The sequence below is a fragment of the Lacerta agilis genome, chromosome 5, assembly GCF_009819535.1.
Source record: "Lacerta agilis isolate rLacAgi1 chromosome 5, rLacAgi1.pri, whole genome shotgun sequence".
Taxonomy (NCBI): domain Eukaryota; kingdom Metazoa; phylum Chordata; class Lepidosauria; order Squamata; family Lacertidae; genus Lacerta; species Lacerta agilis.
Genome location: NC_046316.1, coordinates 87407067 through 87419389, shown reverse-complemented (window position 1 = coordinate 87419389; position 12323 = coordinate 87407067). Strand labels below are relative to the sequence as shown.

General features: G+C 41.5%; 2 protein-coding genes across 2 annotated transcripts in view; one reads left to right on the top strand and one right to left on the bottom strand.

Annotated features, from left to right (window-relative positions):
* MCF2L2 (MCF.2 cell line derived transforming sequence-like 2) overlaps positions 1 to 12323 on the top strand; it is a 168831-nt gene that overhangs the window by 74230 nt on the left and 82278 nt on the right. The window contains exons 14-15 of the mRNA XM_033150739.1: positions 1422 to 1525; positions 2344 to 2432. Of these exons, the coding sequence (XP_033006630.1) occupies positions 1422 to 1525; positions 2344 to 2432 (193 nt within the window). The remainder of the gene's footprint in view (positions 1 to 1421; positions 1526 to 2343; positions 2433 to 12323) is intronic.
* On the bottom strand, positions 5608 to 7845 carry B3GNT5 (UDP-GlcNAc:betaGal beta-1,3-N-acetylglucosaminyltransferase 5). Its single transcript, XM_033150738.1, has one exon. It carries the CDS (start codon positions 7527 to 7529, stop codon positions 6396 to 6398), a length of 1134 nt encoding a protein of 377 aa, XP_033006629.1. The 5' UTR covers positions 7530 to 7845; the 3' UTR covers positions 5608 to 6395.

The window sequence follows — 12323 nt, the reverse complement described above, 5'->3', positions numbered from 1 at the left end:
CAGTAAAAACAGAGATTCACTGAGCCCTCAGAACATAGTGGGCTGGGATTGGCACGGGTGCCAACAGCAACCTATGCATCACAATGGTCATAGTTCTCATCAGGGAGCTTTCTGTTGTCTGCCATTTCCTTTGGACTAGTCCAGGAGGAACAAACCTGGAACCCCCAGAGATGTTGTTGAACTACAGCTCCCATCATCATCTTTTACCCATTGATTATGCTGGTTGGGGGATGGGGATGATGGACATTGTAGCCGTACAACATATGAAGGATACCCTGATGGTTCCTTCTGCAATAATCAGATGTTTCAGATAAAAGAATACACATTCCATGCTGTCATGTTGGCACAGGTACAGGGAGGGAGAAACAAGAATGGAAGGGTGGGTGATTCACATGCGTGCTCTCGGTAGCTGGGTGCAAGGACGCACCTGAGTAAGGGAAAGGCGCCACATAAAAACCAAAATGTTCATATTATTTTGATGGGCAACCTTGAGGAAGGCAAACTGGTTTCTTTCTCACCAGCATTACTGGCTGTGAAGGAGGTATTAATTAAAGGCAACTAGGACCTGTTCTCTGTTTCCTCCTTCATTCCTTCTATGAACATCTTTTATGCTGCCATAAAAGAAGGTTTGCACATTTGAGCTCAAAATGCAAGACCTTAAAAAAAAAATGCAAGACCTTAACATTCTAAATTGCTCTTCCATTCATCAAACCCTTCACTTCTAAGGCAGGGCAGTTTCTTCCAACTCCATCTGCATACCCCTTCACTGTATTCCACCATAATCCATCCCCAAGGGCTTCCCTGTTTTCAAGGGACAAGTGAAAGGAAGAGTGAACATGAACTCAGTTTTGTGTGCAAATGGGCTCAGATCCAAGTCAAACACTACATAGCTGTGTCCTCTCAACCCTTATCTCTTCAAGAATAACAATATCTGGTTCATTTTTCTACTTTCATAGTAACTATGTTGTTTCATCCACATGCAGAACAGTTATTTTCCATGTTGTTTCTCTGTGGGTAATTTCAACCCTCCCTGCATCTCATTAATGAGAATGAGCCTCTCATACTTGGTTGGATTGAATGATCATACATGGGTGAACCATTATTTAATGTGTTTCAAATTTATGCACCAAAATTACGGCAGCTTCTAAAAAGCTCCATTCTCACCAGCTGGGATGAATGACTGTTCAAATGGCAATATAAAATACAATGTAAGAAATAAAAGCAGCAATTAAATGCAATTAAAAATCAATAGTAATATTTAATCCTGCCCTGCCATGGGCCACCCAAATGAAGTTCACAGACTGCAGATTACAAACCCCTGCTCTGAAGTGACCCAACACTGTGGTCTTGGTTTCATGGGGGGCCTTTTCTGGTAGTGCTGCATTTTCTGATACTATATGGGGCTTTTTGTCTTATTTCAGCTGCCAACAGGAAATCAGTCGAAATTTCTAGTCCTCCCAAATCCATCTCTGAAGCAGACTTGTCAAAAAAGAAAAGTGTAAAGAAGATGAAAGGTGGAATTAAGGTAGGAAGGTAGTTTCTTACTTTGGGTACAGTCTCCAATCAAGAAAAACCCAAGTTACCACCACTATTTTTTGCTTAGTGCCTAGCTTTTTGATAAAAAGATTCATGGCAGAGTCTTAAACTCGGAAAATGTCCTAAGCCACTTCCGTCTCTCCTTGCCCCCATTCTGAGCATTAAAAGATTTTAATTTAAGGGGGTGATTTTTCAATATCACTGTCTCACAGTAAACAAAGAGCCATAGCTCAGCCATAGAAAAAAACACTTTGGATTCAGAAGAGACCAAGATCAATCTAGTGCAGAAAGGATCAAGAAACAGGTGGTGACTCTGCTCGAGATCCCAAAGAGCCACTGAGAATTCTCAGAACATGAACCAACAGTCTGACTTGGTATAAAACAACTTCCTATGAGCTTACAGATATTAGAAATCTTTTCCCCTAGAGTTCTTCAGCATGAAAATCATTGTACATACAGCAACTAAAGTGTATGATCAGCATACATATGACTTCTCATTGATCTACATCACGAATAGGACATGCTACTAAGCAGGAATTTTGTAGCACAATACTGGCTGTTTTGGAGACAGACCACACTAACAAGCCACTACTGAGCACTGTATTGTAGATGAAAAGAAGCCTTTAGTCAGACACCTCTGCTTTGGTATCTGAAGAAGTGTGCATGCACACGAAAGCTCATACCAAGAACAAACTCAGTTGGTCTCTAAGGTGCTACTGGAAAGAATTTCCTATTTTGTTTCGACTATGGCAGACCAACACGGCTACCCACCTGTAACTGAACCTCTGCTTTGTGTTAATTTTCCAGATTGAAGTAATGCATGAAGCAAGTCAGGGAGGTTCCAGCAGAGTCTTAGTGATGAGTGAAAGTGAAGAAAATCTTTCCACCAGGAGGAGGTAAGGATGAAACCAATTTCTACCAGAAGAAATAGTTGGCTTTAAAGAAAAAATACATTTTTTGCATCGCAACCCATGTTTTGCTGATTTACTGCATTTATATGCCACCTTTTTGCAAAGGCCCCCAAACAGGTGATTTACAGTACAACAGATTGAGTTATAACTTTGACCTGCTCTGCCAGCAGACATTTATGACCTTTTAATGAGTACTGTATATTCTGGCATCTAAGACTACTTTTTAATCCAGGAAAATCTTCTCAAAAGTCAGGGGTCGTCTTATACGCCGGGTGGAGAATCTGCGGTCGAGTATAGCTCAAACTCTATATTTTAACTGGAAAAGTTGGGGGTCGTCTTATACGCCCAGTCGTCTTATACGCCGGAAAATACAGTATTCACAAACTTCCTTAATGCCTTGAATAACAAGGTTCTGTGCTCAAAATAGGGTAACACTGTCCACCGGTCTCTAGAGTTAAGGCAGAAAGTTGAAAGCACTTATAAAAGGAGCAAATGAAATGGACTGTATGCATTGGCTACATTTGCTTGTAATGGTAAACCATGGCTCAGTGCTACATAGATGAGCCTGAAGAAATTCCTGCATAGTGGTTTTTTGCTCATGTCTTCCCTCATCCTCTTTTGGGAGAGTTAAGTTTCACTTTTACTTAGCATGTAAGAAAATAGTAAAATAATAAAATCTGTCATAAATATGAAATGGTTTTTCAAATGACGTTTCTCTGGTATTTGTGACATTTAGTATTGCACAAAACACAGCATAAATTGGTCATCCTCTTGCATGCAAGTAAGGGTGGGAGAGGTTTAATTTTGAAGTTTAACACATCTAGATTTGGTAAATTCTACACGTTATTAGTAAAAAAAAATCTCTTTGTCTTTGCACAGCAGACTGGTAGTTTACACAGTAAAGGTGGTTAATGGTTAATTCCATTTCAGAGATGGAAACCAGATCTTTCTCCCACCACTATTCTGGAGTACAATTTCCTAAACCAGGAAGTAAAATAATCTCTCACTAAAGGTCACATTTCTGCAATAGGACCAAGTGAAAGGGCCCAGACATTGTTTTGATATACACTTTCCAGTCTGCTGGAAAGTGTATATCCTGATACATGAAGACTTTAGGGATGTGCACAATTCAGTGGAAGATTGGAACCTGCTGGGGCGGGGGGCGGGGAGCAAGCCTTTAAATAGATTTGTGTTACTCTATGCTTTTAAACCAGGTTAACTTAAACTGTGTTCCCAACTTGTTTGACTATACTGAATGGCCTTAGGATCCCATCATTGCCATACCCCTTTTCAGGGCTTATGCTGGTTTAAAACAGGGGTCAGCAACCTAAGGCCCATAGGACAGAAGCGGCCCACGGAGGTGGTTTGACCAGCCCACAAGCCGCCCCTGAACCCAGTTCCCCACTCACGCGCTGCGCTAAACCAGTGTGGCACAGGGACTCGTTTCCGTGGCACTGGAAGTCGCGTCTGCGCAGACACAGATGCTGAAAATCATGGGCGCGCACGCAATCTGGCCCACGGAGGGGTCTCCGCAGGACCGATCCAGCCCAGACCAGATAAACCTTGCCAACCCATGGTTTAAAACGTTAGCTAATGTGGGACATACCCCAGCCTATCTTCTGCTAAACCAGGTTGTGGGAGTTAAGCTTGCAACCTTCCATGTGGGCCAGAGATCCGCTGGTTCCCAATTCTGCTCATCCCAGCAGATGGAGCCTTAGGACTGTATCCTAAATGACTTTAGAGATCAAAGTAGAACACATTTACAAAAGAACACAAAATTGTTTATTGAAAACAAGTATTTTACAAAACGTGATACAGAGCAAAAGTGTCATGAATAAATAGTCATTTCTGTAATAAAAAACCCATATCAAACAGCTGCAAACCAAACAAGTACAGTAACTGCTTTAAAGTAATAAACACTTTTGTGCAACAGTGTCAAAACTAGTACCCGAAGTTACCATTCAGGCTGAAGCAATTTTACCTGTGAAGTGGAAAAATAAAAGTCTAACAACCTTGCACCTGGAGCACTGGCAAACTCAAGAATTTCCAGTTTCAGAAATATAAAGACAATCAATGTTCAGAACCCAGAAGGATAAGAAAATGTCGAGCTCTCTTTTCCTGGAAAGAGTGCCTTCATAACTTCTTTAATTTGTTTAAACATTCTTCTGCAAGCTAAAGTAGTACGCAACCATCTCCATGTCCCTTTAAAGCTAGCTAATAAATACTTTTAAAAGCAGAACATACCTGCTGTAAAACACAAAACATATACAGCACTTCCAACAGTAAACCTAAGTTTTAGGTGCTAGCTATACATTAGGCCTTAAATCTTGTGGTCACGAGCATTTCATAGGACTAGCACTGCAGACAAAGCAAATGCCTGCTAGCAAGATCCAAACTCTTAAGCATATTCCGACTGTTATTGGATGGCATTAAGCTAGCTGTCAGTGGGATGTTTGTTTGAAACTGATTATAGCAATATGGAAATTAAACACCAATAGAAATCCATGTTCCATTAACCCTACGTTGTATGCAATTTGGATTTTAAAGAAAAGCCACTAGCCTGGGGGAGTGGGGCAATGAGGAGAGGTGGCCAAGATTCTCCCCTCCCCAAACTATGCAAATGCTCTTGCCTAGAACCTTATGCGGCATGGTAGGTGCTAGCAAATAAATTCAGTTCCAACTGACGCTGTAAAACAGCACTGGGGAACCTGTGCCCCTCCAGATGTTGCTGAACTACAACTTTAATCAGCTGTAGTCCAACTGGCATGGCCAATGGTTAGGGATGATGGGAGTTGTAGTGCCTTATCTGGAGAGTCAGAGGTTCACCATCCCTGCTGTAAAACAGGACAGCATACAATTGAGAAACAGCTTCTACTCCCCCTTCTTTCCCCATGTCCCCCAAATTTGCTCCAGAAGTTTGAGGGAACTCCTACAGCATATTTAGGGGGCAGAGAAGAGAGGGAGGAAGAGGCATTTCTGCAGGCAAAAGTTCTTGCAGTAGCAGAACTTACGCATTTTCTGTTTCGGATTCATCGATTGCCAAATCCCTTAAAACATGAATGGGTGGGGAGTTTACTCATGTAAGTAGCGGGCATGGATTGGTACATTTTACACCTTTCTGAACTTTAGAAGCCACTCTTGTGCTGTGTAATCCTACACTTTCAGATAAAAGTGTCTCCTGCTGATCAAGTTTAACAGAAGTGAACAGGATGAAAATATATTTGCAGTGAAGACCAACTGGGAGGCGAGGAATAATGATTTTTTTGTTCAGAGATCAGTGCTTTGGTTGCAAGATTTTACATTTTTTAAAGTTGTTTTACAAAATTTTGAAAGAGATGAAGTTTTTCAGGATTCATTTGAACCAGTGCTTGAAGCCAGCATGAGCACCACTTGTATAGGATCAAGGTTTCTAAAGTTAGGACTGAATTATCACTGTGATGGATTGTGATGTCGTGGTAACAGGCATAGTGCCATTGGATTGATAAGACATACAATCAACATGTGACTGTGCATGGGAATTGGGGAGAAAACATTATTTAACTGGTACATCAATACTTTCATCATTGCATTTATTTGAGCTGCCTATTTTACCTGCTCTTTCCAAATCTTATTATAAACAGAAGATGTACATGGTTTTTAAATAATCTGTTTTCCAAATTCAGTTCCATATGGTAATTACAGCTAGTTTAGAATTGGAAGTGTAAACATATGGTTTTCAGTAATATCTAGCCAGTTCTTAAGTCTCTTGGACAAATACACTCTAACATATGGGAGCATATGGTTCAATAGAGCCAAGAAAACTTTGATGAAGCCATTAGATGAGTGTGGGATATAGGTAAACTTTCACATTAAAAGTTTTCACATAATATTTTATGTTCATTTTTCATGTTTCAAGGGAGAAAAGAGCTGGAGATTTCAGATTTTTGGCTCAACAAGTCTATTCAAGTATTAAGAAAATGCAGCAACACAGTTATATGTGTCCTGATAGTGTAATCTGCAAAGAAGCATAACATTAACAATTCTACAATATATTTTACCCCAAACTCCAGAGGAAATATTTTTCACTTTTGGATCCGTAGCCTGCTTCCAAAGATAGCGAAGGTCTTCTACATGTCCATGAGAAGTCATCATTTTGTTGTAAATGCATGGGTGATATGGAGCCTTCCCTTCCCCAGAAAAAAAGGGATGGTGCTGTGGTTCAATTCCCATTTTGTTGGCACAGAGACCCATGAAAACATCATCTATGTAAAGGCTTGAATTAAGAGTCTGTGAGGCTGCATATACTTTAGCTGCTACGTCACTCGATATTACATACGCAGCTCCTGCTGTGTAATCCGGATATGCAGGCCAGGGATACATTTCATAGGGAACGTAGTATTTGCTTTTTTTGTTTCTTACGGGAGGTGCTCCACGATGGACACGCCCAATCCAAAAATTCTGAACACCAACTTGTGCTAGATTTTGGAGGTATGCAACAAGATTTGGCATGTGGATGAAAATGTCATCATCTGCTGACATAACAAACTTGGCGTGAGGACAGAACTTATTTACCCAGCTAAACTGCAAGAGTAATTTGTGGGTAAGGTTGTAAAAAGTATCTAAGAAGTCTCCTTGAATCAGGTCGCCGTAAAACTTGTCTTCTGTTTGAAGCCTCATTTGCATATAGTCTCTGTCTGTAAGGTTTCTTGGCTGCCCCAACACAAACAGGGTCTTTATGTTGGCCTGAAGATAATAACGGACATACCTTTCATTACCCCACGTTTTCCGAATAGAGTCTCTCCGGTGACGGTTCTCAGGTGAAGACTTCACAAGTAGCAGCAGCAGAACATCTTGCTTTTGACATTTCTCCTCGTGGTTGATCAAGTATTGACAGCCTGCTACCCTATCCAAGTCCTTACTGATAGATAAGCTTTCATTCACAAAATCATAGCTATTTATGAGGTATCTGTAAGAGTAAGACTTCATGTGGCTCACAATACTATTGTCAAGTGGTGCCCAAAAAATCATGAGAGACAGCACAAAACAAGTGGCAAATAGCTGTACAAATTGGCATTTTCTTACTCTTCTATGATTAATGTACATTCTGATGCACTCCTCTTATGTGTACCTACAGTTAAGGATCTTTAATTTTAAACAGAGTTCTTGTTTTCGCAAAAGAGTTCACAGTCTCTCCTTCAGGGGAAGTGTTCATCGTAGATGAATATTTATTTTGGACAACAGCCTTAATAAAATCCTCATACGCCAACTTTTATAAGTCATCTTGCTTCAAAAGTTGTTTTGCTGGAATGGAAAGTGTGAAGTAGAGTCTGGACAACAGCACCTGCTGAATATAGTCTTTGCTCTGCTGCATCTTTAGTTGATCAAAGAATCACCTTGCATTTGTTCTCTTACATCTTAAGATATCTGCAAAATATAGGAAAGAAAATACTTTAGCCGAATGTTATTACATTTCAAATCACATTTATAATCCCATAGAAGACCCCTAAAAATACAAAATCACAAGAGGTGAAGGATAATTACTCAAATTTTGGACTTATTTGTATCAAACAGACATCTCTACTTCCCCATACATGACTGGATTCCATGCCATTCCAGAAACCAGGGGTGGGGAACTTGTGGTCCTCCAAATGTTGCTAGACTACAACTTACATCCTGCCTGACTGCTGGCCATGCTGGCTGGGGTTGATGAAAATTGGGGAGTCAAACATCACCTGAAGGGCCACAGATTCCCCACATTTGCCACTTTTGATGTGCACCACACCATTGGGCAAATGAAAAGGTTCTTTCCACCAGCATCCAGGGATCACCATCAAACTGCTGCACTCGTAAGTTCTTGACTATCCGATATGCAGTAATCAAGTTCACAGAATTTCATCACACTACGTAACATTTATATTGAACTTCAATGGTTCACTTCAGACAAATTTTCATTAATTCTTAATAGTTCTCCAAGGCAAGTCAATATTATCCCAATATTGCAAATAGGGGGAGCAGAAATAGCAGCTTGCCCAAGCTTATAGATCAGGACAGACCAATCTGGATCTCAAAAGGCAGTATCTTCAAACACCTATCATTGCTTTTGCTCTGCAACCCCTCCTCCAAATGATATATTAAAGCGTTCTGCAGCCTTTCTGCAGATCACCTGAATGGAGCTCAGAGCAGTGTTTTGCTAATTTACAAGACCAGTTTACACCACTTTCACAAAAAAAGACATGTAGTACCCTTTTAAAATGATATCCTGACATTGTTGAGACAATGAAAAACAAGGTATTCCTAGTATGTACATTTGTTTGCCAATATTCGGCCTTACATGGTGTTTTGAGTGTAGGGCTGGGCGATATCAGCTTTTCAACACCACCAGCCAAACATTGCAATCTGGCAATATACCAAATTTCTCGCTCTGCATAGTATGAGGGCAGAGTGGGGTGGCGGTTTCACCAGTGATATACCGCTGAGTGAAGCCATCATCGCTGTCTGCTCCTCATACCAGTCCTGGGTGATAAAATGTTGATGTATCGCCCAGGCCTCTTTGAGTGTACAGTGGTACCTCGGGTTACGTACGCTTCAGGTTACATACTTCGCTAACCCAGAAATAATGCTTCAGGTTAAGAACTTTGCTTCAGGATAAGAACAGAAATCGTGCAGCAGCAGCAGGAAGTCCCATTAGCTAAAGTCGTGCTTCAGGTTAAGAACAGTTTCAGGTTAAGAACGGACCTCCGGAACGAATGAAGTACGTAACTAGAGTTCCACTGTACGTGTAATTTTAAGGAAAACCTCACAGCATGGCAGAAAAATGAAAGTAGTATTTCTCTACCCGTGAACATATTAACAGGCACTCTAGAAATTAAAATATCCATGTGTCAGGTACTCTACTATTCTATTCAGCATGCACCCATAAAAGCTTCTTCAATACAGGACTTAAATCTGAGGAGGCGGGAAGATGGCCTCAAGCAGATGTTTACAAGGGAAAGAAAGAAATAGCATCCTTCATAAGGCTACATTAAAAATTTTCAAGTGTCCCAATGTAATTCTACAGCGGTCAAGAGATTAAAACGAGGCTGATTTAGTAGATCCAGAACTCGCAGAAACCAGCAGAAGTACTTAGGTTTCTGGTCACAAGGCATTAGAAACTGCCTCGTACTAAGAAGGAACGTGGTTTTTGTTTGTGCCATAGTTTGCTGTTTAATTACAAACACTGTCTGCATGTTTGGGTGCAATGGAAGTCATAAATGGAGCTGAACACTTGTGCTGTCTTCAGCTGGCCCTCTGCTCCACAAAATCAGGTACCCTGTGCTTCAACAGGGGGCAACTGTCCCCCCAACTGTGGTCTCCTGAATACCAGCCTAGGAAAATCCATCCCTTCCCAGGACAGCCGAGCAAGGATTTGAAACCTGCTCTCACAAAGAACAGCTGTCTCAAAAACTTTTAAGCTCCCTCTCTCCTTTTAGGATTAAAATCTGTCATGTGGAGTCCCAAATGGGTTGTCTAAGATGAATTTCTCGGAAGGCGGCAGGGCTGTTAACCTATGTGGGCAGGGATGCTTTTATTAATTTTTCCTCTTGGTTTTAATGTACTTATGTGTGTTGGGGGACGGGGCTGGGGGTCCTGTCTGTCTAGTTGTTTTGGGTTGCCTTGGGCAAGATTAACTAACTAAATAATAGAATACCTAAGAGCAGGAAACTCAGTGTGGTAAGCAAGGAACTCTTTCTTTGCCCAGGGTCCCGTCCCACAATGAAGCTGTAAGACACCATTTGAAGCCGATGGCTAGCAGGAGATTTGGTTGTTTAAAAGGCACATATAAAGCCAGCCTACTGTGTGAGGACTGGGGACAGTGGCCTCAGGGGCAAAGAGGTGACAGCAATGCAATGCCCTGTCTCTCTTAAATTTCCCTCAGGCTGCCAGAGGAGAGACGCTGTCGCACTTCAGTGAGGAGGGCTGAGGCGCCATAACGCTTTCTGAGGAGAAACAGTTGCTTTCTGAGGAGAAACAGTCGCCTGCAGGGGGCGACAGTCCAAGTGGGGGAGGGGAAAGAAAGGTGAAATTTGAATCTCAGGCCTTTCTCCCCTCTCAATTGCATGCTCTAGGCTCTTCAAAAAAAAGAAGCATTTGTTCAGACACAGGAAGCATGTTCATAGCCACCACCGCCCACAAAAACAAGAGCCTTTTATTACCACATCTGAAGGTAATCACAAGGCAGGCAGACAAGCGTTTTCTTCAGTCATTCTGCACATTGCAAGATCTGATCTCTATCACTACCCAGTTTTCCCCAAATGAAGCATAAACCACTGTGCTGTGACAATTTGAAAAATAAAAACTATAAAGCATCATGCTAACTTTATTGCTAATCACCCTATCAGACCGATCGCTACGTCACAAGGCCAGAAATTTAATAAAGCAGTCACCTCTGAAATAGCAATTTCACTATAATCTGCCCCTTGTTTGCTAGGGTCCAGTTAAAGCTACTTTTGGTCTCCATTTGGGTCCATGAGAGGCCTAATTACCATTTGTTGGAAGCCGCCCAGAGTGGCTGGGGAGACCCAGCCAGATGGGTGGGGTACAAATAATAAATTATTATTATTTCAGAGTGAGTGTGCTTGTGTGTGTGATAGGCAAGATAGACAGGGGACTCTATTCCTCTTCCCTCTCATTGTTTTAAATCACTTTGACTTTGGAAAATCTCATGGCCAGGACCCCAACCCCCCTGCCCAAAAAACCACTAAAAGCCCTTAACAAATATGAAAGCAGAAGTCATGCAAAACAACATTGTACAAGTGTAACCACTGTCCCATCAGTGAAGCTCAGGACTACAAACTGAAACAACCTGCAAGTCACTGACTGCACTGTGGCTTGGTAATGTGGGGAAGCAGGAATCCACACCAGTGTTACTCTTCCCCAAAACCTGAGGCAATGTGAAAGAGCCCTTTGTGACAGAAGAAACAAAACTAGAAAGAAATACAGGTGAAAAGCCTGTCTTCCTATAAGCCAAAGCTGCTGAACTCTCAGCCTCATGGTGGCTAGAAAAATAATTTTGAATTTAAAAGCAATGCACAGCAACTACTGTATTTTGCATTAGAGTGCATATTCCGTGTACAAGCAGGGCAGGCTTATATAAGCCAGGCATCTCTGGTTTCCAACTTTTTTTTTGCCATGCCCCAACTAAGCATCTCTAAAATCCCCGTGACATATAATACTTATTATTCAAAAAGCAAACTCCTGTTCACGTGGAGGAAGCCTAAAAGGCTATTAACTTGGTCTAACTCATTCTTGAATTTCCCCCCTGTGGGGTGCGTGCCCCACATTGGGAACCACGGCTCTAGACCAAATTAAAGAGTTCAGCTTGGTCTCCTCTCACAAGTAACTTACAAATTCCTGTAGTTGTTTAGAACGTTATCTGTGAAGTAGTTTAATTAAACCGTGGGTGGCCAACCCATAATAAACAAGCATTACATTCTAAATAATATTCATCACAGCTGTTATTTACCATTCCTCGGTAGATGTCTAGCAAGAAAGGGAATTGCTTGCAGAACTTGCAACAGCCTAAATGCCTTATAATTTCAGGTTTATAGTAAGAGCAGTACAGTCTCAGTTCAAAGAAATTCGGGCATCATGTGAGATGCAGCTGGCCTGAAGTAGTCTTGAAGTGCTCCAGCTGATACAAAGAACAGAACCAGCACATGGTATTTACCCTCCTAGCGGAAAGGGAACCATTCTGGTTTTATTTCTGGTAGATGGCCTGTGCTATGATTAACAACTTGGACAGACATAGCCAAGGTTTGCAGCTTGTGGTGTGCAACAGGAGGGAGAAAAGCTGCAGAAGCAGTTTTTTAAAAAAAAAAACACAGTTGAAATCAGCACTTTCCACATCACGAGTCAAGC

Coding starts and splice junctions, on each gene's coding strand:
- B3GNT5 (XM_033150738.1), bottom strand. CDS start 7,529: ATGTACATTAATCATAGAAGAGTAAGAAAATGCCAATTTGTACAGCTA.